The following is a 26,781-nucleotide window of genomic DNA, read 5'->3' as shown; positions in this document are numbered from 1 at the left end:
TACTTTTTCTTTCTTGTAACCAGACACTGGCTCTGCCTGCTTGATGAGAGAGTTGGGCCAAGTCAAGGAGTCAGTAAGGGGAGTTTTGCCCACGTATAAGAGGGAGGAGTCTCTGAACTTGAGCCGTTTTTATTCCCAAATGCAGGAAGAGGCTTTTTCTTAAAAACACACTGCCCTCTTTACAACAACACCTCTTGTTGTAAAATACCTCCACTGGTTAGAAAGCTGTTCTTTACCTTAAACCAGACTCTCCTTTATTATACCTTTCCCCTGTTACTGCCAGGTCTGGCCAGGTGACCATGTTATAAGAGTGGTTGTCCAGAGTAGTAGTTAAGAGTGTTGGTATTATACCCTAGTTCATGCCCTGTCTGGCTCCACCATTCCTGGCTGGTGACCTCGGGCAAGTTAATGCTCCCCTCTGAGTCTCAGGAATGGGAATAACTTCAGAGCCTGCATCACAAGATGGCGTGGAAGGTAGTGTATGGAAATTGCCCGTCTGAAGTCTGCTGTTAATTTCTGTGCTACCGCACCTTTGCTGAGTACAGACCCAGAGGGCAGGATAGTGATCTGGTCAGAAACACGAGTCCTAGAGCCACCCTGCCGGCATTCCAAATGTGACCCCATCCTTTACTAGCTGTGCGCCCTGGGAGAAGTTGCTCAACCTCTCTGTGCTCCAGGTACCTCACCTGTGAAAGAGGAATAATCATCGTTCATTGGGTGATTGTGAGGATGAGGTGAGGTAACTGCGTAGAACTTTGCCTGGCACTCAGAAGCAGGTCGAACACCCAAAGCAGTTCATGAGGAGCATATAATGGGAGACTGTTTACAGACATGTGAACAGACCAGCAAGGTCAAGGGGAAACCAGGATCCTGAAGCACCCCAGCATCTAACAGAGGGGGCCTTCCTCATCTCCAGGCCTGGAGGGACAGGGGAGGGAACAGTTATGGACCCAGAACAGAAAAGGTTATGCAGAGAGGTCCTCCTGATAAGAGCTGTGACCTTTAGTAGAGGGTCACAGCCAGCCCATAGTGACCAGCAGGAGGGGTCCAGGAGATAAATATCCCAACCTGTCCCTCTTCACCCCCTCGTCTTCTGCTGGTGTCTTGCATTAGATGAACCCAACCAGAAGCCAGAAGGCAAGGGAGCGGTTGATGCCGTCCACACAGGCCAGCCTCCAGGGCACAGAGCAGGGTGGAGGGCAAATGATCGGGGGAGTGAATAGAAGATATGCAGCAAAGGTATTTTTATTATTATGTTGGACCGTATGGTGCTGCCATTGGGCAACCATATTTGCCATACAAAATAAGCAAATTAATATGCTTAAGCAAATATTCTATTGTTTGCACTGGCAACCACTAGAGCAGGGTAGTCAGAAGTCTCATCTATACAAGACTCAGGTCTGAGTCCTTGGACATTCCACCTGCTATCAGTGTGACCTTGACAAACCAAGGCCTCAGTTTCCTGATCTGTAAAATGGGAATGCTGTGTCTCCCATCCATGACTTGTGAAAAATACTCCTCCGATGAGGAGGCTGCTGTCATTTTTTAAAGGGACAAATTCCCCTCTCCGCTCTGAGTACAGATGCTCCTTGACTTACAATAGGATTATATCCTAATAAACACAGCATAAGTTGGAAATACTGTATATTGAAAATGCATTTAATACACTAATCTACGGAATATCATAGCTTAGCCTAGCCTAAGCTATGTGCTCAGAACACTTACATTAGCATACAGTTTGGAAAAATCATCTAACACAAAGCCTATTTTATAATAAAATATTGATCTCATGTAATTTATTACACATATCAATTTTGCACCATGGTAAAGTTGAAAAATCATTCAGTCAAACCATTGTAGGTTGGGGACCATATTGTATCTCGTCCCTATGGCACGGGAAGAATCAGGATGACACTTGTGGTCTCCATGGCATGATGAGATTTAAGGCTGTAAGTCAGTCAGTTCCTGCTGAGTTTTAATCAGAATGAATTTCATTGCAACCTGAGCCTGAGTGGCAGCCCGGGGCCATTAAGCTAACTGACTTGTTTTGATATGCAGACATGTGTAATCACATTTCCCTGTTTGGGGCCAAGGGTCTGTGCATACATGCACACATGCAGAAATAAATCCTGAGCTTCTCCTCTGTCTCTTGCTTGCGACAGTGTCACTGGGGCAGGGATAAGCTGGGGCAGGGATAAACTTGGTTAACAACACAGCAAAGGCAAGTTTCCACTTTATCAAGGAGTCGAGAAATTGGCTAGACTGTGCAGGGAACCCTGCTGGCTGTTAACACTATCTGCCTTTGCAGTTTGTAGTTCGGCATTTGGGTTTGTAGACCCAGGGCTCAGAGGGATTCATAACCCAGGGGAGGAAGGAAATGTTTGGGGTACCCCTGTCCAGCAGGAGACATTCTCCTCAGAAAGATCAATTCTGAATGCGCTGCCCTGCCTTCAGTGTTTACCTCTGTGGACTCAGTTTGAAAGCATGCCATGTTGTGACTGATTTACTGGTACTGTGTGTCCTTGGACAAATGTCTTTACCTCTCTGGCCTTCAGTTTCACGATCTGTAAAACTGCCTAATAAAAGATCCTATTTTCTAGGATCGATCTGAGGATGAAATGATGAGATGCTGCACATGAAACACTTAGTGCCGTTCCTGGCCTGTTGGAAGCACAGGCAGTGTAGGTTAGGTGGTGCTGCAATAACAAACAACCCCCAACATTTCAGTGGTGGAAACAACCGAGATTTGTTTTTCCCTCTTGCTACCTGGATATGGTGGGTTAGCAGGGCATGTCTGCTCTGCACTGGTGCTCACACAGCACCCAGGCTGAGAGGGGCACCATCCTCACACACCCATGATTGTCAGGACAAGAAAAGAGGGACGTGGTGAAGTATGAACCAGCTTTAGACTTCCAACCTGGGGACTTTCATTGGCCAAACAGGTCATGCAGCCACTCCCAGCTTCCAAGGGAGAGGGAAGGGTCTTCCCATCAAGTGGTGGGGAGCCAGAAATACTGAGGCATCACACTAATGACAACCACAGCACTCAACAAATGACCCTTACTTTACTGTTAGATTAGTGCAAAAGTAATGGCGGCTTTTGCAATTTTTAACCTTTTAAACCACAATTACTTTTGCACCAACCTAATACAATCCTATTGTTATGATCATAATAACATATTGGTCTTGTCATTATTTCCATCGTTCATCATTATCAAGCTTCATGTTCTCACTCTGGCTGCAAAGAGCCGGAGACAGTTCCTTCTAGTGCCGAAGCTGGCCTTCCATCTCTGAGAAAACATAACTGAGATAATTATTGTCACTCTTAACATAAATTAATGATGGCTCTCACTGGACAAGTGCATGTTTTGTGCCAGGCGCATGTTTTGTGCCAGGGCTTCACATACCTTATCGCCTTCAATTTTTATAATACCTTTATTTTGAGATGGGTCTTATTATTGTGCCCACTCTACAGATGAGGAAACTGAGGTTCAGGAAGGCGAATACACTTGTCAGGCTCATAAATGGCAGAATGGGCTTGGCCCCCCAAACCCATACCCTAGATCACCTTGCTGAACTGTCTACTAAGAGCATGTGGTCTTAGCTGCTAGATCTTTAAATGGAAGCAGGCGTTGTCTGGGTGGAGAGTTCTAGAGACACTTTGCACGATCATTGTTGACCCGTAGAAAGAGGGATCCATCGTTCGCCCTACTCTCTCTTTTCGGTCCTGTTTTCCCCCTCTCCCCTGCCCTCCCATCACCCCAGACCCCTTCTCAAGAATTTCTCTAGTCCCTAAACATTCCATGTCCATTGCATCCTCTGAGCCTTTGCCGACTCACTTCCCCCATCCTTTCCTCAAGCCTTCATGTCTTGCACACTCCAGCTCGTCCTTCAAGACCCAGACCAAATTTCCCTCCTCTGGGAAGACTCCCTCAACCCCCATCCCCAGGCAAAACCAATTCTATAATCTGTCTGTTCCCATGACATTTTGTACATTAACAAATCTAAACCTTTTCTAGACACACACACACACACACCTTTTTTAGAGGAGGGAAAGAAATTAGTTTTCATTTTTAATTAATGCCAGTTCTCTCAGCCTGACTTTAAATAATGCCACCTCATTTGTCTTATTAAGTATTTAGTTTTGCTTTTAATTAGTTCTGTTTATTGTCACTGAATTTTAATTGTCAGTGCAGGGTCTCAGCAGGTCTCGTGTGGATGCTTTATAAATGTTTCCTGTCCTCCTTTAAGTCCTGAGCTTGGGTAGCAGCACCTCTGAAATAGCAGGGGGCAGGTTACAGGGAGTGGCTGAAGGCTGATGTTTTGTGTGTGTGTGTGTGTGTGTTTTTCCCCAGATCTCACCTAGTTCTGGTTGCCTTTGAGATCCCTGTTTGCACCAAAATAGCTGGTCTATGAAGACACTCAGAGGGAGCTCAGGAGGGTGCAATGGCAGAAATTCAATTTAAATTTGACTTGAGGGAAAAACAAAAGGAACAATATGGTTCATGGTAGCCAAAAAGGCCAGGATAGATTCAGGTATGGCTAGATCCAGCATTCTAACAACATCATCAGGAATCAGTCTTTCTCCATCTCTCAGCTCTAGTTCCATCCTTTGTCAGGCCTTTCCGACGTGGTAGCAAAAGTGACTGACAGCAGCTTCAAGTTCTGTGAGCTTAACAACTACAATGGAAAGAGAGTGCTTCCATATAGTTCCAGCAAAAGTCTTAGGTCAGGCCTTGATTGGTCCTTATCAGGTCATGTGCCTATCCCCAAACCAATCACTGTAGCCCTTGGGTGTAGCACATGGATTGGCCAGGCAAGGGTCATTGGCCTACCTCTAGGGACCAAGTGTGTGTGAGCCCCACCTGAACCACACAGGTTGATAGAGAGGGATGATTTTGCGAAGGAAAATTAGGGTGCTGTTACTACCCCCAAAAGGGGAGATAATGCTGGACAGGCCAAAACAAGAAATCTCTACTCCAGAAATCCAATGCAGTGTGTCACTCAGGCCTAAACGAACACCTGGGATTTAGACCTTTGTTCTCCTCTCCAGCCCCACCCTCAAATATCAACAGTGACCTCCTTGCCTGAGACTTGAAAAGGTCCCTGACACGTGCTAACTCATCAACTCATCCCAACAGCCCTGCAAGGTAGGCATGGCAAAGATAGGAATTTTTATGTCCTCACGTCACAGATGCAAAAACTGAGGCCCCAAAAGACTAAGTGACTTGCCAGAGTCACGCAGAAAATGAATAGGGGCAGACAGCGGGGCTTGGGTCCCAGGACTCTGGGTCTCAGGCCAGCGGTTGTCCTGCAGTGATGGGTTGCTCTGTCAGTGAGCTTTTGCTGCATGACTAAGCGCCCCATAGATTGGAACAACAACCATTTATTTATCTCATGATTGGTTAGGTCAGTGATTGGGGTGGTCCTTCTGCTCTAAGCCAGACTTGGATGATCTTAGCTGGGCTTGTTCACGTCTGTGGTCAGCTTGTATGTTGGCTGCGACTGACTGGGTTATGATGGGGCAGCTGCAGCAACTAAAACAACAGTGCCCCTCCCCACCAGTGGTCACTGCAACTTGCTGAACTTTCAGAGCAGTGGGGGATGGGCTTTGAGCCTGCCTTAAAAACCTGTAAATGGGGACTGTTCTGTGGGATTGTTTGAAGGCTCATGGCTGGAGCCATCGATTATTGCTATATGGTGACAGGAGAACCATGGGGAGGTGACAGTGAGTTTGCTCTGTTTTAAGGTCAGGAGCACAGAGGTGCCTTCATCTTGAGCATCTGTGGGGACAGAGTCCCAGAGAGCAGTTTCCAGGCTCTCGGCCTCACGTGGAAAGGTGCTGGCTCCAGTAGTAGATGGCCGTCAGCTGTGGCTGGGTGGCCATCAGTTGTTACGGGTTAGCCATTAGCCACTAATATAACTGCCGTGGCTACACTAGGGGGTTGGCTGGTTGGCAGAGAAGCACAGGTTGCAGCTAGCAGGCTGGTTGGTTTGTTGGCAGAGAAGTGCGGCTTGCAACCAGCAGCCACCAGCGAGAGTATAGTGGTATGAACGCCCTATCCATGGCTCCATGGTGTTCCTTTTTGGCCTCACCATGTCCTGCGTTCTTGTGCAGGGAGCGGGACTAGGATCCCTGCATGACAGCATCTCTCAGACCCGTCTCTGTCCTATCTTGAGCACCGACCAGCTCATTGTGGAAGGACCCAAGGCCTATAGTTCCAGCCATGGCCAGCTTCAGGGGAGGCTGAGGACGTCCCAGCTGGCTCTAGGAACAAAGACAACCAACGGCAGCTGGACGTGTCAGGGGGACACTGGGGCTCTGAGAGAGGAGGCTGGAATGGCAAGGCGTGCGGGCAAGTGGAGGGGCATTCAGCTCCACCACGTATACTAGGCAAGGCAGGAGACTGCCATCTTTGTCTTTGCTGGTGGGTCCTTGCCTTGGCAATGGTATGTAGGAACCCTAAGTGCCTGGCAAACAGTCAAAGCTAGATGCATGGTTGAGACAGAATAGAATATATTCAGCTCACTTCTCAAAGCCCTTCCTGCGTCACTCAGACAGGAAGCCTAAATGGGCCTCATTGTCTGACATGCCCCCCACCCTGCCCCCACTACTGCTTTGATCTCAGCTCCCACCCATCTCCTCCTTGCTCAGTCTTCTCCAGGCATTTTTCCTCCTTGCCGTTTCTCCAACTTACAAAGCACATGCCACCCCCGGGCCTTTGCACTTGCTTTTCCCGCTACCTGGAATGCTCTGCCTCAGATATCTGCGCGGCTGAGTCCCTTCAGGTCTTTGCTCAAACCTCATCTCTCAGAGAGGCCCCCTGACCACCTATTTAAAATCAACCTTCCCTCTCAAGCACCAGTCGCTCTTCTATTTTCTCTAAAGTGCTCATCACCAGCTGACACGTTTTACGATTGACTTACTATTTGGTGATTGTCTTCTCCACCAGAAGGTAAGCAACACAACAATGGTTTTCCTCTTTTTTGTTTGTTTTTGCGCTGTATCCCCAGTACCTCCCGTGTTTCCCTGAAAGTAAGTCCTAGCCGGACAAACAGCTCTAATGTGTCTTTTGGAGCAAAAATTAATATAAGACCCGGTATTACATATATTATGTCATGTTATGTCATGTCATGTCATGTCATGTCATGTCATGTCATGTTATACCCGGTCTTATAGTAAAATAAGACCGGGTCTTATATTAATTTTTGCTCCAAAAGACGCATTAGAGCTGATTGTCCGGCTAGGTCTTATTTTCAGGGAAACAGGGTAGAACAGTGTCTGGCACATGGTAATAGATGTTCTATAAATATTTTTTGATTCTTCCCATCTCTCAAGAGAAGCTGGCAATCTGTATTTTTTCATTAAATCCTGTGCTTTTCAAAGTATTGGCTTAATTTTACTTTTAAAAAACACTGCATGGGCCAAGCAAAAACATATTTTCAGCCTGGATCCTGTTCCTGGGACGTCCCCCCCTCCACCCTGTTTGAGGCCCTTTATGTAAATTGCATTCCCCACCCCATCAGATAGTCTGAGTGAGTTTTTCCAGATTCCTAATTGGCCAGTGGTGGGCTGGGCTCAGGGGAAGCGAGGAAGAGCAGGAAAAGAGACAGAGAGATGGAACGGCCTGCGTACCGTCCAAGCTGGTGGCTGCAGTTTCTGCTGTGAAGCATCTGGTTTGATTCCAAGACTGTGGGGCTGGGAGGCCGACTGTGGCATTGAACTCCATGCAGACAACTGCAGCTTGTGCTGGTTCCCTGCAGTGCCCTGACGTGCCAGCTATAGCCCATCCGCAGCCCCCACCAGCCCAGACCCGCTGAGTCCTGCTTAGACCCCTACTGGGGCTCTGAAGCTAAGTGTGTTTTAAGAATTGATTTTCTTCAGTTTATCTAAAACCGGCTGGGATTCTGGGGAATGGAGGCGCGGTTCCTTACCAAACTGTACTAAAGGAGCCAGGGAGAAGTAGGCAGAACAAAATGCAAAAACGGGATGCAGGGTTCTGAATTGGGCTTTTCTGGGTGGGCAAGGCTGGAACACAGCATGGCTCTGCCACTTACATGTGGGTTTATTGAGTGTCCGCTGCTCTCACTGAGCTCTATGACTTACGTGAAGATTTACTGAGCATCTACTATATAGCATTCTCAGGACTGGCTGCAAAGGGGAAACGCAGGGCCCCGTGTCCAAAAATTATGAAGAATTTCAAGGTGATGCCAGCAGAGCATCAAGCCAGGTGCAGGGTCCTCCTGTGCATGGGCCCTGTGTGACTGCATAGGTCCCAGGCCCATGAAGAGGGCCTGACGTGCACAGGCACTGCAACTGCTGAACCAATACAGGCCTGAGTCGTGCTCTCATGGATCTGCAAAAACAGGTGGAGAGACAAACAGCAAATAAATAAAAAGTAATAATAATTACACATCATGATAAATATAAAAGAAACAAACAGGATGCAATGAGAGGAGGTGACCTAGAGAGTGTAGTCATGGAAGGCTCCCTGGAAGAGGTGACATTTGGGCAGAAACTAGCAGACTAGCAGAGCATGTGAAGGAACCATTCATGTGACAGTAGGAGAAAGATGCTGTCAGAGGCAGAGAGAATAGCAGAGGCAAAGCCTAGCGGCTGGAATGTGGTCAGAGATACAGTGAGAGTAGCAAGCAGAGGCTCATGGCAGTTCTTTGAGGTCCCAGAGAGGATCTTATATCTTATGTGTGATAGGCAGCCATCAAAGCACTTTATCAGTTTTCAATTATATTTTTAAAAAACAAATGTTCATTTATTTTTGAATAGCTAACATAGCCACATGGTTGCAAATACAAAGGGGTACATTATGAAAAATCTCCTTCCCGTCTCAGCTACCCAGTTCCCCTCCCCAGAGACAAGCGATGGTATCAGTTTCTTATATGTTCTCTGCAGAAATATTTTATGCATATACAGCCGAGAATCACATGTGCATATCCTACTTTCTCTTGTGCAAATAGTGTTGTTCTGGAACATTGTCATACACCTTGATCTTTTCACCAGACAATTTATCTTGGTGATCAATCCTACCCATCATAAAGAATCTCAGTATTCTTCATGGCTGCGTAGTACTCCATCACATAGAGGCACTTCCATCCCTCTCGCTAGTGCTTATTATTAGGCATGGAGATTTCTTCGTTGAAAGACTTCAAGCAGGACTTTGGGAAACCCACTTAGACTCTCTGTGACTCAGTTACTCATCTGTAAAATGGGATAAGAAGAACGTCTACCTCATAAGGCTATTTGTGAGGATTGAATGAGATAAAATGAAAGGCCCTTAGCATGTAGCTAGCTAGCCCTTGATATTGGAACCGTCAGTTTCCCCTGTTGTTGGTTTTGGTACCGAAAGTAGACTGTTCCTTGGAGTTTGCACCCGGACTGTGGGGGAGCTGGCACCTAGGGAAAAAAGCTGGAGCCTCTGGCTTCCAGGGGAGGCAGTCATGGTATGAAGCTGTAGCTGCAGAACTGGACTTAAGCCATGACTGTGGCCTGACCAAACTGAAGCTTGTGATCTCTCAGCGTCTCCAGGCAGAGGTCTGAGTGGGCAGATCTCTGTTTGTCTCTGAGGCTGAAAGGTGGGAATGCAACCAGGGGCCAGAGGACCAAGAGTGTACAGTCACCAATCCCCCAGATGCTCATCAAAACCCAACAATCTGAAGCCCAGAGAGCAGTGTTCTACTCGTGTCAATGCAATAGGGAGTAGCAGCGCATGGGCTGTGGAGACAGAGTTCAAATCCCAACTCTGCTACCTGGTAGCTGTGTGATTTTGAGCAGGTGGCTTAACCACTCTGAGCCTCAGCTTTCTCACCTGTAAAAGGAAGCAAATACAACCTACCTACAAATAGCATTGTAAGGATTAAAGTAAATAATGAAGGTATGGAATTCAGCACATAGTAGGTGCTCAAGAAATGTTAATCATTTACTGTTAGATTAACTATCATCTAAGAAAAGTAGGTAAAGGGAATTACCATTCTACAAGCACTTGTGAGTGTGAGTGACGGTGGTAGGTGTTTAGACTCATCAGCTCATAGACTCATCAGCTCAGTGACTCCACAGTGAGCCCAGGGCTAGAATCCTCTACCAATTATCTGACACACACATCTCTACTTTTGCTCCCAGTATCATTCGTTGGTTTCCCTCTCCTGTTCCTCCCTGCGGTCTCGGGCCTCCTGTTCATTATGGTGATTGGCTTTCTGTGGTGGGCAATGGGAACTTGGTGGGGGGGGATCTGAAAATGTCAGAGGCTCACCAGTGGACTTTCTCCATTTCTATTAACTCACCCTCTAACCTGAGACCTTGGCTGGACTTCATGGAGGGTCATCTGCAGGCAGGTAGGAGACCATCTTAGGGTCACACTTTGTAAGACTGGACAATGCTTAGGTGGCCAGCTTAGGGGGGCATCATGAATTCAGGGACCAGAACCCCACTTCCCTAAGATTCTCCTTTCTACTGGCACGTGAGGTCAAGTTCTCTAGAAGCAGAACCTGAGATGGGGTTTCTTGAGCCAGTGATGGACTTAGATCAGGGCGGTGGAGGACACTGTGCTTGGATGTGGCTTCTGCTGGCGTCTGGCCTCAGCCTGATGCCACGGGGAGCTCTGGCGCGTGCTGGCACCACAGAGCCATCCCACCTTGAGACAAGGTGGCTGTGCTTTCATACTCTCCCCCTGTCTGTCGTCAGCTTTTGGCTGCTCCCAGGGGTGGGTCTGGGTATGGGCCAGGCAGCTGTTCTTGGCCGAGAGCCAGTCTCGGGAAAATGGTGCTGCTGTGAGCCCTTAGTTGCTACCAGTCCTAGAGGCTGGGGGTGGACGCACCACCTGTAATGAGCATCAACAGTGTCTACAATGCCTGCCACCTCCACCTGCATCTCCACCCCCAGCCCAGATCTGCCTGTGGACACGTGCCCTCCTTTCTCTGGGGCTGTGCCTCCAGGTGTTCAAATGCCCTGATTGCTCAGGCAGTCCCATCTCCCCACCCAGGCCTGGTTGACTGGAGCTAAGAGTCCAATCCTGGAATGTCAGTTTCTTTGAGAGCCCTGGGTGGCCAAGCTGAAATAGCCAGTGCTGTCCAGGGTGTCTGCTGGCCTGGAGCGATGGACATGGGTGGTTTCCGTGGCCGTCAGCCAGTGAGTTTGGGCTTTGCAGGTGGAATTTTAATAGGAAACAAACTCCTGGTGTGCCTGACTGAACGCAGAAGAGGGCTGGAAGGCCAGGTTCTGCCTTGAGGGCAACAGAATTCGGAAATCAGAGCTCCTGGGAAGGGACTGGACATCCGTTGCCCCAGCCTTCCCTGCCTCCTGGGGTCCTCCAGGGCCATGTTTCATCTCTGCCACGAAGCAGGAGGGGAGGCTTTCAAGTGAACTTGCCAAAGTCCAGACCAGGGCCACCAAGGAGGCTCATTACCGGGGACTGAGGCTCTGGCCACTCAACGGGGGACAGGGGTCCCAGGGGACCCCAGGGCAGGTCTTAGCACTGGCAATAATGAGACCTGAAGGTTCTTTCCAGCAGATTTCCTTGTAGCAGGAGCCGTCTCTCCTTTCTTTCCATTTTCTATGTGGAAACAATGAAATGGTCATATTGATCTGGGACGATTATGTTAACCTCACAGGAGCAGACGAAATGGCTTCTCCACAGGGGTCTTCTCTCCCATGTGTTCAACCATCAGCCCCCCTCCAGCTGCACCGCCCGAAGATTTACTAATTCTACAGGCGCCAGGATAGGAAGAGAGTTCCCTCCCTGTTCCCCTCCCGACTTCTCAGCTGTTCAGCTTCCCAGAACATAAGGCTATGTTGTGACAAGACCCTTGGGGGAGATGAGGACCCACTGGGGTGTGGCCTCGAGTTGGTGAATGAGACCCATGTGGGTTCAAGGGCGGGAGTTCTCCGCTCTGGTCCATTTCTGCCAGCAGGGAGCTGGGACCTCCAGAAGGAACGTTCCCTATGGGGGCCTGAGGTTCCCTCCCTGGAAAGTGGAGAAGCTGGGTGAAGTCTTCTTTCCTCTCTGAGGCCCCCAGATGGCTGGGCCTAGAGTAGGAACTTGAGACAGAAGGACTGGCTGAATCACTGGGTGACGTCCTCTCGGGGTTGTTTTCCAGGAGCGCGGGACTCCTGCCATGACGGATACCGTGGTCAGCAACAGCTCTAGTCGTTGGATGTGTCCCAGCGACCGACCCCTTCAATCAAAGTAAGTCACTGGGTCTCCCTGGGAGTGCCTTGGTTTTGGTCAGTGAGGTCTGGAGAGTTCTCCACCTGAAGGAGAAAAGGAATAGGAAGGAAAGAACTAGAATTTCCTGGGGTTGAGGAAAAGGAACCCAGGGGGAGTTTTGTCGTGGACACTTCTCCATTGATTTTACTGCTTTGCAAAGTTGGGATAACAAGGGTCAATTCTGAGCTCCACGCCCCACATTTGAGGCTCTGGTGGAATGGTAAGAGCCCTGACCTGGTGGTTAGGATCAGACTTGGTTCTGCTTCTAGGTCTGAGCTAATTGACTGTGTGATCATAGGCAAGTCTCTTCCCCTCTCTGGGCCTGTTTCCTCAATCCGATAAGGAAGGTGGACCAGACGGGAGGTGGCAAACCGGCAGGCCGCCAGCTCACTCTGACTTGCAGAAGTGTGTTTTTTGTTTTTGTTGTATTTTTTGGCCTGATTATTTAAGAATTGGGAACTTTCACATAAAAGTAACTTCGCATTCAGTGTCCAGTAACACCTGACTCGGGTGTGCTGGATCTGTGCCATAATGGCTCCTAAGAGCTGATGTTGCATTTCCAGAAATTTTGCAAGCTGGTTGTTAAACAGGGCCATTATTAAAAATTAAGTTATATAATTTTACAATTAAATGATATTGAGCGCAAAGGTGGTAAGTACTCAAAATGAATCACTACTTTATTCTTTTGCTACCTTTTGTCATTCTCTGTGTTGTTTATGTCTATTATATCTGTACAGTGAAATATAATATAATGGTGTGTTATTGCGTGTTTCCTCCCAGTCCTGGCATCCTGTTGGTTCAAAATCATCCATAGGTTCAACTGTTGAACATTGGCTGGCACATCACTGCCCGAAACCCTGGACCATCTAAGTCTGTTGTTTATTGTTCCTGCAGATTTTCGCTCACAGGAACTTGTTCCTTTGCACGCTTGGTAATTTTTTATTGTGAGCTCAATCTGTGAGAATCCTGGGGCTCTATCTACCTTGGGGATATTTTTCTTCAGAGAGACTTGTATTTGCTTCTGCCAGGAGTCAGGTGTGCTGCTCACACAGACGATGTGAGCTCCCTTGGAGGGTCCTGGCTCCATACTGGGGGTCTCAGATTCAGCTTCCCTGCCTTGTTAGGAGGTCAAGGTCAGCCTCTGGAATGCAGTGCTATTTGCGGTGGCTTACTGCTCACAGATCCCTGTTCTGGATTCAGTTTGCTGGGGTTCTGTTTTTGTTTTTGTTTTAAATTGTCTTATAAAGGTATAATTAATGTACCTTCAATAGTACACATTTGAAGTATAATTTGATAATATTTAAACATACACAAACACACACACACACACACACACACACACAGGATGCCGAAAAAATGTATACACATTTTAAGAAAGGGAAACTGTATTAAAATTGTAATAATATATACTGATAACAAAAGATGAATGCACATCACATTTGACTTCTGCAATGACAAGATGTTCTCAGAGTGGTTCCCATCAGCGTCCAGACACTTCTGATGATGGCGAACTACTGCTCGAGCAACGTTGACCAAAGTGTCCACTTGTCTACATTTTTTGGCACCCCCAGTATATATACTCATGTCCTTTTGTTGTCTCTTTTTTCCTGCCCCTCATTTTCCCCACCCATCCCTAGGCAATTCACTAGTCTTCTTTCTGTAGCTATAAATTAGTTTGCATTTTGTAGAATTTTATATAAGTGGAGTCATGCAGTGTGTACTCTTTTTTGGGGGGAGAGATGTCTCTCTTCTTTCACTCAGAATAATTATTTTATGATCCATCTAGATTGTTCTGCATACCAATAGTTTGTTCCTTTTTATTGCTGAATAGTATTTAATTATATGGATACCACAATGTGTTTATCTGTTTATCTGTTGATGGACAGACATTTGGGTTGTTTCCAGTTTTTAGCTAGTACAAATAAAACTTTGTATAATCATATGCTTTCATTTCTCTTGGGTAAATGCCTAAGAGTGGAATGCCTAGGGCATATGGTAGGTGTAGGTTTAACTTTTGAAGAAACTGCCAAACCATTTTCCAAATTGGTTGTATCACTTTAAATTTCTACCAGAAGTATGTGAGAATTCCAGCTTTCTCCCTCATCACCAGCACTTGATATGGTCAGTCTTTTTAATTTTAATCACTCCAGTGTGTGATAGTGGTATTTCTTTGTTGTTTTAATTTGTGTTTCCCTAATTACTATCAAGTGCTATTTCTTTGTGGTTTTAATTTGCATTTCCCTAATGACTAATGATGTTACATATAACTTGCCATCACATAACCTCTTTGTTGAAGTGTCTGTTGAGATCTTTTGTTCACTTTTAAATCAGATCATTTATCCTCTTGTTATTAAGATTTGCAAGGTTGTTGTTTTTCAGAGGTTATAGATAAAAGTCCATTGTTGGGTATACATTTTACAAATATTTTCTCTCAGGCCATGCCTTGCATTTTTTTATATAACAGAGTCTTTTGGAGAGGAAAAGTTTTTTTTCAATTTTGATGAAGTGTATTTTGTTTATTTATTTTGAAAGGGGGAGTGGGGACCAAAGAATCCTTACTTTTTAATCCCAGAACTGCTTGAAAAGAGCTTTGCTCTAACTTATCTCCACCTTAGTTATGTATTGGTGAAGGGTCATTCTGAAGAGTTAGTCTCCCCATATTCTGTGAAGCAACAGATCCTGTCTCTTTACTCCTTGTACCTAAAACCTCCTCCGGTTCTACGAGTTTTGCAGTTTTGAAGACACTAGAACTCTATGGGTTTCCTTTTTGAAAGGAAACTCATTCCCCCAAGCCCTTTCTATGATGTCCTCTTGGAGCCAAACTGATTTTGCAGAAAATATTACATCCGTCAAAAAGTGTGTCTTTGTAAGATAAACAGTTGCCTGAAGGGTGGATGGGGTGAAATATTTATTTTGCTTTAGAAATGTCAGTTAATTAAAATCCCATCCATCAGAGTTTACTAAAGTCAATACAAAGCCAAACAATTTGCTTTACAATTAAATTAGAATTACTCCAACAGCCCGGATGCAATTTCATTAAAGTGCTCCTGGGCTCCCTATGAAACATGTTGGCGTTGTGAATGCATCTGGCTGACTTCAGTGCTGCTGCATTGTCTTCAGATATTAAAATTATTTTCCAATAAATGCTAATGGCTCTATTGTAGTCGTCACACATGCTATCTGTTCTGCTGCAGTGGTGATGTGCTAACACTTCTAATATCTTTCTCCAGCAAATTAAGAAATCTAGTCTTAATTAACTGCTGGCTAGCCAGATACTCTTACTGCTTTTGTGATTTTCAAATGCCTTTCCCTCTCAGCCTCCTTGAATCTAACGATGGTGTTTGAAACACTACCATGACGGTGTTTGAAAGCGGTGAATACATCTGCTTCTTGCATAGGTGGGGCAGTGGTTCAGCTTTTTCTGTCGGCTAGACCTGGGGAGAAATGCTGGAAACTCGATGCTTCTCTAGAGCTTTCAAGCCTTCAAGCCAGAGGGTGCTAGAGATTGGGGGTGGAAACTGAGGCACGAAGAGATGACATGACGTGCCTGTGGATGCACACCTAGTAAATGGAGACGCTGGTCTCCTTTCTAGAATGGACTTTTGCTTTCCAAAACTGGAGCATTGCAAGTTCTACTTTTGGATGCTACAGTTACTGCTCAGGGCTCGTCCTCCTCAAAGCGTTCCTTAAGCCCCAGTGTTTCAAACAGCAGAAACCGAGAGTGATGCTGGCCATGTCATCATGAAGTGACGTCTCTTTAGTGCCCAGAGACCCATTATTTAAATACACAAATGATCAGCTCGGTTAACGAATACGCTGAACTGGTTTGGTCATTGCAGTCAAAGCTGCGGATTTTACAAGCCTCCTCTGCAGCTGACTTGTGTTACGTGTGCTGGGCTGAGATGAGAATGACTAGGAGAAAAACAATGGAAAGGAGGTCATCGTCATTGAAACGTCGGGATTTTGTATCCAGACACCGTTGGTATTGTTATGAGATTGCTTTCCTAACTTTCTCTTTCTCTCTTTTCTTTGCCTTCCTTCAGTGATAAAGAACAGTGAGTATTTTGCTTTGCTACCCACTGACTTATATCTCTGTTCTGATCAAAGCGGCTGGCCCCTACAGAGAGATGGTTAAAAAAAGAAGGTAGCAAATTTTACAAATCTCAAAAACACTTAAGGTATTAAGAAAACACAAACCCCTTTTAAGAACAAAATGACCAAATTTCAAAAACTATCTTGATAAAAGAATGGAAAGTGTTCCTAAGGAGAGCCCTCAATTTAATTCTTGTTAGTAACTTGTGGGATTTCAGCAAGTTTCCTGTCCACTCTGTGCCCTTGTTTCTGTAGCTGTTCGCCTGGGAACATTGTTGGTAGATAAAGCAAACGCTAACTCAGATAACTGCTACCGTTAATAAAAGATGATGATGAGCAGGACAGAGCTTGGGGGAAGTTTCATGCTGTACATACGGTCTCAGTCACCTCACGGGAGGTCGGCCTGATTTCCCAGTGAAATGCCTTTGGCTCAGAGATCCTATCTTTGCTCACAACTTTTGTGTTTTAAATTGGATTCATTTCCTAAATATGCATGACAGATTGGATGCTGGGTCCAATAAATGAACAGTCGGCTGCAAAGCAGACCGGGTTTTGGTTGCGTGTGCGCATTCAGAAACCATGGAAAGTCATCTTGCCCTTCCCCATGATGGGGACGTTATCCCAGAGCCACAGAGAGCCGGGGACTGGCGTCAGAGGACCCAGTCTACCTCCTGCTCTGGTACTCAGTGTCAGTGCGGCCATAGGCACTGCCCCTCACCTCCCTGAGCCCAGGCTATCTCCTTTGTAAGATGGGTGTGATGACCCTGCCCTTCCCTACTCACCAGCGGGTGGTGGGATCAAATGAGATGCACGGGATGCACGGGAAAGCTTTGTAAACTGTAAAGCACTGAGCTAAGCCAGAGGAAGGTGTGAATTTCAGCCTTGCCTTACCCGTGTGTGTGTTTGTAGTGTGTAGTACATAAATACACACCTTGTATATATACATTGTGTATATGTATATATTAAGTGTGTACATGTACCGTGTTTCTCCAAAAATAAGACCGGGTCTTATATTAAGGTTTAGTCCAAAAGATGCGTTAGGGCTTATGTTCAGGAGATGTCATCCTGAAAAATCATGTTAAGGCTTATTTTCCAATTAGGTCTTATTTATCGGGGAAACATGGTATATGTATGTGTGTGTATATATATATATATACATACACTTGCATAATTTGTTCAGGTTTTTGGACCAAAATGACTGCATCATCAGGCCCAGAATTGTCTAGTCACTTTTTCAACACTGATAAATACTTAACTAGGTGACCCCAGGAAATTTTTTTCCTGGCCCTGAGCCTCACTTTCTCCATCTGTCAAATGGGAGCTTTGGACTAGTTGATTGTTAAAGACCATTTGAATGTTCCACCATTTCTGCTGTTGGCTGGTAGGTCTCTGGCCAGACTAGACCTACCTTTTATGACTATATTATTCAGACATGCCTGGAAGAGATGCTCAGGTGCAGTCAGGTTATAAATATAAACATTACAAGAGAGAAGTTCATGGCTCCAGAGGGTCCCAAGGTTCATAGAGACCTCCTGAATACTGAAAGTTGAAGGTCGAGTGTATGTCCCTCCTCCTTCCCACCCTCTCCCTGCCCTCCTCCCTTGCTCCCTCCCTCCCTCACTAACACCTATTCCCCAAGTGTCCACTGTGTAACAGCGCTGTCTTAAGCACCAGGCATACAGGAGTGGACAAAGTATGAGTGTGTGTCTAGAGGGGCCTACAAACAAACAGCCAGGCACCAACAAATGCACTCCAGTGTGCAAGGACCTGTGCTAGCAGTCACAGTGGGTCACAAAAGCACGGGAGGGACACCTTGGCCAGACTTTGGGGTCATGATGGGAGAAGCCAACTGTGAGATGAGACCAAGTGAAGGCGGAGCAAGACAACAAAGAGACAGAGTTTCAGGCAGGGGACCAGCACGTGCCAAGTCCAGGTACGAGAGAGAGCGTGGAAGTTTAGAAGAACTGAATGGAACGCCATCTGGCTTAAAAGATTAGCAAGAGCCTCAGATTCCCCTAGCGTTCTGAGGGGGAGGGGGAACCACAGCACCCTTCGGCACCCCCTGGAGTCTGGTCGGGGTGAGTTTCATCCAAAGGGGCCTTTCGACGAGCAGGGCCCGCGTAAAACCATTCTGGAGCGTGGCTGCCCCTCCTCCCCACCCTCTCCTTCAGGATTCATTAAAATCTCATTCACTGAGCTGTAAAGCGACTTCCCGCTGACACCAGTCTATGTCGGCATCCTGCGGGAAGGGGGGGATAAGAAAAGAAAGGAAAGAAAAGGGATTCATTTTCTGCACAGCACCACTGTGCCTCGGTGCCCCGAAAGCACTTCCATCATCCCACACCTTTTGGGAGTGATAATTTATTAATAGAGACATCTGGTGGGTATTTATTACGGGACCATTGTGTGCATGAAATGAAGAATTAAGGTAGGAGGCAGAAAGGGGGTGGGAGTCTGCCATTGGCAGGATTTAAAGAGAGACATCTGTGAGGGGCTTTCACCTGAACTCAGGGCTAATTCCTTTTGTAGCAGGAGCCACTGGTGCTGGTTTTGGTGGGAGGGTCCCTTCAGACCCTTTCTAGATGCACCTGAGCAGGTACATTCAGGTAGCAGGTTGAGCATGCTAGTTTCCCGACCTTCTGACTATACTCCACACATATTTCTTGGCAATTCCCTTCCCTCTTCTGAGTGGCGGTCATTTGGAAAATGAGCAGGTCAAATGCAGTGATCTTTAGACTTTTTGTTAGTACCAAAGCTCTTTCTCTGAATAACATTTTATTCAGAAGCTAAATATATAACACAGATAAGAGTGGAGCTGGCGAAAGACTTTTAGCAAGTGAAAGCATTAAACACATCAATGGTGAACTTTATGCAAAGGTAATTTAAAATAACACCAGACTGTAAAGTAAATGTCGGGAGTCTAACAAGCTTCACGTTTTCTTATCACCATAGTGGATACTGTATCAGCTAGCTTTTGCTGTGTAACAAACCATCTTAAAAGGCAGTGGCATGGAACAATTACTTATTATCAGGGATCTGGGCTCGGCTGTTGGCTCTGATGACCGTGGCTGGGCTCACTCGTGCAGGCCAGGGGTTGGCTGATCTCTGATGGCTGTGGCTGGAGTGACTCAGCTCTGATCTACATGTCTCTCATCCTCTGACATGCTGTCCTGGGCTTGTTTTCACGGTCATGGCAGAAGTATAAGACAGTAAGCAGAAACACACCAGGCCTCTGCAGGCTTCCCTTTGGGACTGGAACAAGATCACTCTCCTGCATTTTACTGACCAAAACAAGTCATACGAGGTCTGAAAATGAAGTTCGCGAACTCATCCTAGAAAAAGTGCTACATACCTCATTGCTGAATATCACTATGGTCACTTTCAAAGGAATCCCCTTGGGAAGCTATGCACCAACGCCAGTGCCTAGTCCACCCTTCAAAGCAATTTTGGAAATCTTTTTCTGGAATGGCCATCAGAGCTGTCGTCATATTACCCTTGATGTCCTGAATGTCATCAAAATGTCTTCCTTTCAATATTTCCTTTATCTTCAGGTAAAGAAAGAAATCATTGGGGGCAAGATCAGGTGAGTAGGGAGGGTGTTCCAATACAGTTATTTGGTTACTGGCTGAAAACTCCCTCACAGTGTCGTGTGAGCTGGTGCATTGTCGTGATGCAAGAGCCATGAATTGTTGGTGAAAAGTTCAGGTCGTTTTCATCTAATTTTTTCAGGCAGCCTTTTCAGCACTTCCACATAGTCAACTTGGTTAACTGTTTGTCCAGTTGGTACAAATTCATAATGAATAATCCCTCTGACATAAAAAAAAAAAGTTAGCAACAGAGTTACAACAAGTTCACGAACTTAAGTGTCAGACCTCCTAAGTGCCGGCAGGATTCAAGGGGTAGGAAATAGATTCTGACTCTTTGGTGGGGGCAATTTCAAATTCACCTGGCAAAGGGCACAGATGCTTAGGAGGGTGAGGTATTGAGGTCATCAGTGCAATAAGCCATACTTCATGCCTTTATTAAGTTTCCAATATTAAATTCTGCATACGTTTTTCTCTTGATTTCCTTTCCTAGTAGCCTTGCTTTGCTAGTGTTGGGAACCCAACAGTGCCATCTGGCCGACGAGAGCAGGGAAAGCCTGGTCTGTGCCCACTCTGCCCTTCTGTAGCCCACTTCCCTGCAGCCCTTTGAGACCCCCTAGGGAACTGTACAGCACAGTTTGAAAACCGTGCCTTAGATAATTTGGGGGAATAGGAGGCAGGTAGCCTTCAATATTTCCCCCAGGAAGCCTTGTCCTAGGTGTGTGAATAAGAATAGAGACCTGCCAGCCCTCTTTGCTCTGACTTGTCACAACCAGGAAGCCAGGAGTCTCTCCTCGCGCAGCTTCTGAGGGTCCCAGCAGGAAACAGACGTGAAATCATTCTCACATAACAGATCTAGAAACAGACGTTCAGAGCGCTGCAGAGCGCCAATATGTACTGCTAATAAATGGCAGGTTTAGGATTCCAATCTCGGAACTCTGCCAGGTCAAGGACAGCTCGAGCCGGCACACAGTAAGCCCTCTGGATATTTTCTGGATTGGACACAATGCTTTGAGAAACTTGTCTAAGGAGGCAATACTTTGGTCTCCAGCCTTGGTCTTCAGAAAGATCCCAACACTGGACTCTGGCCTTAAGAACATGGAATTGGAATCCTGTGTCCAGGGGCTCTTGACAAAGAAGCCACCATCTTACCACAGAAGCATTCATGAGGCCCCCATGCTCACAGTGCTGCCCAACCAAGGGGATGCCCAGACAAGCCCAGTTTCTCCCTTGAGAGCAAAGGCTTTGGTTTGAAAAACCACCTCATTTCTTTCTGCTGGTCTTTGGAATTAAAACATGAACAGCCACAGGAGGCTTGTGAGTCCCCAGTGAGACCAACCGGAGACATTTGCAAACACTGGATGAGCTGTTTGTCAACTGCATGTTTTGGTGCAGAGGATGAGGAAAGGTTTTGGAGAGATGCCGGCAGCCTCCAGCAGGCCTTCTGCTCGTCTGCAGATGGAGGCAATTATCCTAGGTGGGCCCTGTGGGGGGCCCCCATCCCCCTTACGTTCCTGGAGCCATTCATGTCCAGCAGCATCCGTCTCCACACACTGACCCCCGTGAGCTGTGTGGTGGTATGAGAAGCAGTGGCGCCAGGTCTGGCCCATGGCTGACCGTGCCCGTGACCATACTGAACTGCAGGAACGTGCCCTTGGAGGGGCGCCACTGGGTACCAGGCCCAGCATCTCACCTGTACTCGGTTTTGGTCACTGAACTGCATTGTAAAGGCAGGAAATAAATGGAGGGGGATCAGAAGAGAATGATGGAAGAAAAGTGGGGATGAAGAAAGGAAGACCAGGGGTGGTGAAGACATCCATCTCCTTGGTAATCTGGAGAGACCTGGATTAGGTTATGCCCAAGGCTCTTTAGAAAGGATGGGTGGTCTTCATCATGCAGGAATCCAATGTATCCTTTAAAAATAATGGGAAGACACGTCAGGCTGAGGGATAATAACACATGGTGAGGAAGATCTTCCTAGCAGAACGGCACAGACTCCTTATGTGAGAGTGGGGTCTCCATCTCGGGAAGCATCAAGCAAGGCTGGAAGGACCCCTGCTAGGAAGGCTGTGGCAGCCAGACTTTCAGGTGATCCCCCAATGGTCCCCACCTCTTGGGGTTCAGGCCTTTGTATAATCCCCTCACCTTGAGTGTGGATGGGACCTGGGATGGGGTGTCACCCTTTCAATGACATTATGTCATGTAAGACTGTCTCAGTTGATAGGAGCTGGAGATTTGCCTTGCAAACTGGATGAAGGAAGCAGCCCACAGGATGTCACTGGAGGTCCTCTTGGTTAGGAATTAGAAGCTGACTCACAGGACCTGGGGGTGGCCTCTTGCCAACAGCTTACAAAAAGCCAGGGCCCTCAGCCACCCAGCTGCATGAAAATGAATTCTGCCAACAACCCACATTTGCCTGGAAGTCAATCCTCCCCAGTCATGCCTCCAGATGAGAATGCAGCCCAGCCAACATCTGATTGCAGGCAGCCTTGTGAGACTCCGAGCAGAGGACCCAGCTAAGCTGTGCCCAGACTCCTGGCATGGAAACTGTGAGCTAATACATGTGTGTCGTTTTAAGCCCCTAAGTTTGTAATAATTTGTTATGCAGCACAGAAAACATACACAGACACTGAAGTTGGGGCTTTGTACCACCCTGTCTTTGTTTTCCAGGGGGGCTGTTTTTTCCAGTTATCTAATGCTGCAGAACAGATCACCTTAAACTTAGCGGCTTATAATGACAGAAACCACTTGTTACGCCTGACAGTCTATTGGTAGGGACTGAGAGTGGCTTGGCTGGGTGGTTCTGGCAGCGGGTTCCTATGTCAGCTGGGGTTGCAGTCATCTGATGGCTTGATGGGGGCAGGGGGACCCACTCACAAAGCTGGCGAGTTGGTGCTGGCTCTTGACTGGGGGCTTCAGGTCCTCTCTACATGGGCCTCTCCACCTGTGGGATGTTTGGGTGATGTGACATAACATGGCAGCTGGTTTCCTCTCACGTGAGTCACCTAAGAGACCAAGGCAGAATATCTTTTGTGACCTGGCCTTGGAAATCACACTCTGTCACTTGCACGGTATTCAGTTGGTCACACAGGACCAGCCGGGATTCAGTGTGGGAGGGGACCACACAGGAAGGGTATGAATACCAGGAGGCAGGCAGGAGTCCTTGGAGGCCGTCTTGTAGGCTGGCGACCATATCGATCTTCCCTCACTTCCTCAGGTGCCCTGCCCGCTCTCACAACCCCAGGCCTTTGTAAACACCATTCCTCAGCCAGACCCACTCTCTCCCTCTGCCTTCCCCTTCCTCAGTTCCAGCTTATCTTTGAGATCTCAGCAGGGGCCAGCCACAGCTTTGTGGGGCCTGGAGCTTCTATAGTGTAGAGGGTACTCTTCAAGATAAAGAAGACAAAAATATCTTGCTGTCACAAATTTTTAAGATCATGTGACCATTACTTGGGCCCTTCCCAGGGTCTTGGGAGGTGCCTGTGCAAACAGAGGGTCCTAATTTAAGATTCACCAGCATCACAGTAAATCCTCATCAGGGTCTCAGCGTAAATGTCATTTCCACAGGGAGCTCTCTCTGATCCCCTAACCTAAGTACCTTCTATCGCTTTACTCTTCCCATGGGTCACACTTATCATTAGACATTTATTCATTTATCCCTTCTATTCAAAAATGTTCTGTGCTTACTTATTCTCAGATACTGTCTTAAATGCCACAGATATAATAGTGACCCAGACCCAGACTAGGCCCCTTCCCTCCTGGAACCTACGTTCTGGGGGAGGGGCAGCGGAGAGAGGCAATAAACAGGTAAACAACACAACTCTTTAAAATATAATTTCACTTAGAAAGTGAAGAAAGTGAACTTGGGCAATGGGAGATCAAGGAGGAGTTGACATTTGAGCCCAAACCTGAATGATGAGAAGGAGCCATCTATGGAGAGATCTGGGGAGATAGGTGTTCCTGGAAAGGGGGGCAGCAAGTGCAAAGGCCCTGAGGCAGAACCAAGGTTTTGGTGTTCGAGGTTGAGCAGTGAGGCCAGCAGTGTAGTGATAAGGGGGTGATGAGGATGGAGGCAGGTTAAAGACAGACCAGGTAGGACTTTGCAGATGGGCAAGAAGACTGAGTTACTTTTTTATTAAGGTCAAATTCACATAACAAAATTAACCATTTTCAAGTGTTTAATTCAGTGACATTTAGCACATTCTCAATGTTGTGCAACCATCATCTTTATGTAGCTCTGGGTTTTATTCTAAATCAATGAGAAGGTATTGGGGGGTATTGAACAGGGGGTTTGAGTGTGTTTAGCATTTGTTCACCCCTAGAACCCCCAGCTTCAAGGCAAGGTGTGTTTCCACTAGAATTTCACCCTCCTTTCCTTTCTTCCAATAAGATTTGCCCCAAGGCATCTGCTTGCAAACCCTTCACACTCTGCTCTCAGAACAAACCAGCTAAGAAGGGAAGATGGCGGAAGGGGTGGAGGGAGGAAGATGGGCTTTTGACCAACGTTGAGTGTCAAAAGGCAATTTCATGCCAGCTGATGTGATTAGAGTGGTGGCAGTGATAGACGCTGGCAGCTCTAATGGGGGCTGGCTCTGGAGGATTTGTAGTTACTGGTTTTCTCCCTAATGGAGACAAGAATTTCTAGTGGCGTTTACCCCTGCCTTTCACTCGGGTGATGCCCTTCTGTGCCCTGGGCGTGGACCGTGTCGTTAGTGGAGATGACCGTTATTAGCATAGACCGCAGCTCGCTGCCAGCAGCCATTCAGTTCTCTCCATGCTGTGGAGGTGAAGTGCGCAGGCTGCCCAGGTCTGAAGCCCACCTCTGCCACTTCCCAACCACGTGACCTTGGGCAAGTGTTCTGACTTCTCCACATCTGAGTCTCCTCACCAGTAAACAGACAATGACAATCCCTGCCTTGTAGGGATGCTGTGAAGATTAAATGAGGGGATGTAGGCACACAGTAGGAATGATTTGAGGACTAAATGAGGTAATGTGGGCACACAGTAGGGATATGAGGATTAAATTAGGTGATCTAGATACATAGTAGGGATGATGTGAGGAATAATGAGATAATGCAGGCACACAGTAGGGATGATGTGAGAACTAAATGCACTAATGTGGGCACGTAATAGGGACATGGTGAGGACTAAATGAGGTAATGTGGTCACCCAGTAGGTGCTATGTCAGTATTTGCTTTTTAAAAAAGAAGAGTACAGACTAGAACTCAAAATGCTGTGGGAGGTTTTGAGGCTGGAAATCTGGATGTTTATATGAAATTAAGACATTTTTATAAAACTGTTGGCAACTAGTTTAAATTGATTAAAAAAAAATAAAGTCTGTGGCCCAAACCAAGCATCTTTGTGCCAAGCAGGGACTGGAGTCTACCTGGGACCCAGGGCTTCTGACCACCCTTCCGGAATTGTTTCCACTCCAGTTGTAGAAGTCTACTGTTCTGGGATCTTTTCCTGAGAACTCATTAGTCTCCTGGTTTCCATGAGCTTCCTGCAAATGCAGCTTACCATGTGCTAAGAACATCATAAAAATAAACCCATTATACAGATGAGCAAACTGAGGCTCTGAGAGACAGGATTCTTTGGCCCAGAGTCTCCCAGCCAGGGAGTTTCCCAGGAAGGATTTGAACTGGAGTTTACCAGACTCCAGGGCCTAGGGCCTAACCACTATTCTACACTGCTCACTGGGTTTTCTGTCCAGCCTCACCCCTTTCCAAATTCCCTTTCAGGCTCCAGGCAGGCTGGTCTGTCCATGCCGGTGGTCAGCCCGACAGACAGAGGAAGCAGGAAGAGCTGACAGATGAGGAGAAGGAAATTATCAACCGGGTGATTGCTCGGGCTGAGAAAATGGAAGAAATGGAGCAGGAGCGAATCGGGTGAGTCCCGACACTTCTCATCTCTTCTGAGAGCCCCTGAAGCATAAGGGCCAGGAGGCTGTGTTGGGGTGTGGGCGGGGGCTGCCTTTGGGGCTTGTCATCTGTGACATGCCAGGCCACTCACCCAGGCAGAACTAGAATCCTTGTTGCATGAGGTGTGAGAGAGCTGCAAGAGGAGAAAAGAGGACAGAGGAGGGAGTGGGCAGGGGCTGGCTGGGGCTCTTGGCTGGGGGTGTGTAAGGAGGAGGAAGGGGGGATCTTCTGACAGGGAGATGGGGGATTGTCACTGGCGGCTGGAGGTGTGTGTGTGGACACAGGGTGTCTGAGTGAACACAATTGCCATTGCACAGTTCTAGTGACACTGGCCATGTAGGTGCCAGAACGTATAGCTGAGGGTGGGTAAGGAGAGAGAGTGTGTCAAAGAGAGAACGCATACGACGTGACTTATATAAGAGACCCGGAGAAACCAGTCCTGAAAGGGCGCCAGCATGACAGTGAGACAGCACAGGTTAACCTGCTGAGTCTGGACTCCAAGAACTGGGGTCCGTCCCAGCTCCCCGCTGTGCGTCCTAGGCACATCGCCTCACCCCTCTGAGCCTCCGTTTACTCGCTAGTGGCATGGGGACAGGAATAGTAATTATCCACAGGATTGGTGTCAGGAGTAAGTGAAATGAGGCAGGTACGGTTCCTGGCCCCGGCCCTGGAATACATCGTGTTTAAAAAATGGTTGGAAGAGGGAAAGCGATGGAGTTTGGAGGGCAGACATTTAACAAAATGTGTATGGGAGAGAAGCAAGGAATGTAAGGATGTGGGACGGTTGTGTCAGAGAGTGAGAAAGTTAGGAGCAGGAACAGTGCTAGAGAGAGGGGGAGCCCTAGTGGGTGGGCTGGAGAAGAGAGGAGTGGAGAAAATGTGCGTGATCACCAGAGTGGGGGGAGCGAGAAGGGAGGGTGAGCGTGCATGGGGGGGCTCGGCATGGCTGGAAACTCTGGCCATCAG

General features: G+C 47.2%; 1 protein-coding gene across 9 annotated transcripts in view; it reads left to right on the top strand.

Annotated features, from left to right (window-relative positions):
* RPH3A (rabphilin 3A) overlaps window positions 1–26,781 on the top strand; it is a 216,520-nt gene that overhangs the window by 144,914 nt on the left and 44,825 nt on the right. For 6 of the 9 annotated variants that reach the window (XM_074321946.1, XM_074321942.1, XM_074321941.1 and 3 more), the window contains 3 exons: window positions 12,109–12,197; window positions 16,262–16,273; window positions 25,636–25,782. In XM_074321946.1, coding sequence (XP_074178047.1) covers window positions 12,127–12,197; window positions 16,262–16,273; window positions 25,636–25,782 — 230 coding nt within the window. In that variant the 5' untranslated portion in view covers window positions 12,109–12,126. Of the gene's footprint in view, window positions 1–12,108; window positions 12,198–16,261; window positions 16,274–25,635; window positions 25,783–26,781 lie in introns of those variants that run through there. The other 3 variants (XM_074321945.1, XM_019734110.2, XM_074321940.1) reach the window with 1 other exon arrangement.

The sequence above is a fragment of the Rhinolophus sinicus genome, linkage group LG16, assembly GCF_036562045.2.
Source record: "Rhinolophus sinicus isolate RSC01 linkage group LG16, ASM3656204v1, whole genome shotgun sequence".
NCBI classification, from domain to species: Eukaryota; Metazoa; Chordata; class Mammalia; order Chiroptera; family Rhinolophidae; genus Rhinolophus; species Rhinolophus sinicus.
Note: the sequence above shows the minus strand (reverse complement) of the source record. Positions and strands in the feature narration are given on the sequence as shown.